Raw genomic sequence first — 2,500 nt, 5'->3', positions numbered from 1 at the left:
GCTAGTGTGTCGTTAGTGTGTCGTTAGTGAGTCGTTAGTGTGTCATTAGTGTGTCGTTAGTGTGTCGTTAGTGAGTCGTTAGTGTGTCGTTAGTGTGTCGTTAGTGTATCGTTACTGTGTCGTTAGTGAGTCGCTAGTGTGTCGTTAGTGTGTCGTTATTGTTTCGCTAGTGTGTCGTTAGTGTGTCGTTAGTGAGTCGTTAGTGTGTCGTTAGTGTGTCGTTAGTGAGTCGTTAGTGTGTCGTTAGTGTGTCGTTAGTGTGTCGTTAGTGAGTCGCTAGTGTGTCGTTAGTGTGTCGTTATTGTTTCGCTAGTGTGTCGTTAGTGTGTCGTTAGTGAGTCGTTAGTGTGTCGTTAGTGTGTCGTTAGTGAGTCGTTAGTGTGTCACTAGTGCTTGTTAGTGTGTCGCTAGTGTGTCGTTAGTGTGTCGCTATTGTTTCGCTAGTGTGTCGTTAGTGTGTCGTTAGTGAGTCGTTAGTGTGTCACTAGTGCTTGTTAGTGTGTCGCTAGTGTGTCGTTAGTGTGTCGCTAGTGTGTTGTACGGGTGTTGCTAGTATGTCACTAGTGTGTCGCTAGTGCTTGTTAGTGTGTCGTTAGTGTGTCGTTAGTGAGTCGTTAGTGTGTCGTTAGTGTGTCGTTAGTGTATCGTTACTGTGTCGTTAGTGAGTCGCTAGTGTGTCGTTAGTGTGTCGTTATTGTTTCGCTAGTGTGTCGTTAGTGTGTCGTTAGTGAGTCGTTAGTGTGTCGTTAGTGTGTCGTTAGTGAGTCGTTAGTGTGTCGTTAGTGTGTCGTTAGTGTGTCGTTAGTGAGTCGCTAGTGTGTCGTTAGTGTGTCGTTATTGTTTCGCTAGTGTGTCGTTAGTGTGTCGTTAGTGAGTCGTTAGTGTGTCGTTAGTGTGTCGTTAGTGAGTCGTTAGTGTGTCACTAGTGCTTGTTAGTGTGTCGCTAGTGTGTCGTTAGTGTGTCGCTATTGTTTCGCTAGTGTGTCGTTAGTGTGTCGTTAGTGAGTCGTTAGTGTGTCACTAGTGCTTGTTAGTGTGTCGCTAGTGTGTCGTTAGTGTGTCGCTAGTGTGTTGTACAGGTGTTGCTAGTATGTCACTAGTGTGTCGCTAGTGCTTGTTAGTGTGTCGCTAGTGTGTCGTTAGTGTGTCGCTAGTGTGTCGTACGGGTGTTGCTAGTATGTCACTAGTGTGTCGCTAGTGCTTGTTAGTGTGTCGCTAGTGTGTCGTTAGTGTGTCGCTAGTGTGTCGTACGGGTGTTGCTAGTGTGTCACTAGTGTGTCGCTAGACTCTGACTCTGACTCTGACTCTGACTCTGACTCTGACTCTGACTCTGGCTCTGGTTCTGGTTCCGACTCCTCAGTTCCTCCCGTCATCCTGCGTCTGTCCGAGCCGGAGAAGCGTCACGACACCTGCATCGAGTTCAGCGTCCGTGGGTTTCCTCCTCCGCGGCTGCGATGGATCCACAAGCGCCAGGAGGTCCAGCAGGACCAGTTCGTGCGCAGCGAGGTGGACTCGTACCAGGACTACCTGGAGGGCTGCCTGCTCTTCCAGAACCCCACGCACCTCAACAACGGCAACTACACGCTGGAGGCCAGCAACGCTCTGGGCACCGCGACCAAGACCGTGTACGGACACTTCCTCATGGACATGGACCGAGAAGGTGAGGCTTCGACCTTCGACCTCTGACCTTTGACAGAGATTGACAGTTTCCTGAGGAAGAATCTGAAAAAGACTTTCAGAACAAAAGTGAATGTTTGTTATTTTGGGCGGTGGTTCATTCACTACTTTTTTCTAGCATTACTACTATTACTAGTAATATAATGAACCCTCGCTAAGTAATACTACGAAGCCTCGCTAAGTTATACTACGAAGCCTCGCTAAGTAATGCTAAGAAGCCTCGCTAAGTAATACTACAAAGCCCCGCTAAGTAATACTACGAAGCATCCCAAAGTAATACTACGAAGCCTCAAAAATAAATACTACGAAGCCTCTCAAAGAAATACTACGAAGCATCACAAATTATTACTCCGAAGCCTCCCTAAGTAATGCTACGAAGCATCACAAATAAATACTCCGAAGCCTCGCTAAGTAATACTACGAAGCATCCCGAAGTAATACTACGAACCCTCTCAAATAAATACTACAAAGCCTCCCTAAGAAATACTACGAAGCCTCAGAAATAAAAACTATGAAGCCTCTGAAAGAAATAATATGAAGCCTCACTAAGTAATACGACGAAGCATCCTGAAGTAATACTACGAACCCTCTCAAATAAAAATTCTATGAAGCCTCTCAAAGAAATAATATGAAGCCTCACTAAGTAATACTACGAAGCCTCCCTAAGAAATACTACGAAGCCTGTCAAAGAAATACTACGAAGCCTCTCTAAGAAATACTACGAAGCCTGTCAAAGAAATACTACGAAGCCTCTCAAATAAAAATACTACGAAGCCTCTCAAAGAAATACTACGAAGCCTCTCAAAGAAATACTACGAAGCCT

General features: G+C 45.8%; 1 protein-coding gene across 1 annotated transcript in view; it reads left to right on the top strand.

The window, feature by feature from the left end:
* Positions 1 to 2,500, top strand: part of LOC148076160 (NT-3 growth factor receptor-like) — a 131,009-nt gene that overhangs the window by 79,062 nt on the left and 49,447 nt on the right. The window contains exon 8 of the mRNA XM_087793114.1: positions 1,361 to 1,660. Within this exon, the coding sequence (XP_087649240.1) occupies positions 1,361 to 1,660 (300 nt within the window). The remainder of the gene's footprint in view (positions 1 to 1,360; positions 1,661 to 2,500) is intronic.

This window comes from Callionymus lyra, chromosome 6 (assembly GCF_982586985.1).
Source record: "Callionymus lyra chromosome 6, fCalLyr1.hap1.1, whole genome shotgun sequence".
NCBI lineage: Eukaryota > Metazoa > Chordata > Actinopteri > Syngnathiformes > Callionymidae > Callionymus > Callionymus lyra.
The sequence above is the reverse complement of the archived record's forward strand: the minus strand, read 5'-3'. Positions and strand labels throughout refer to the sequence as shown.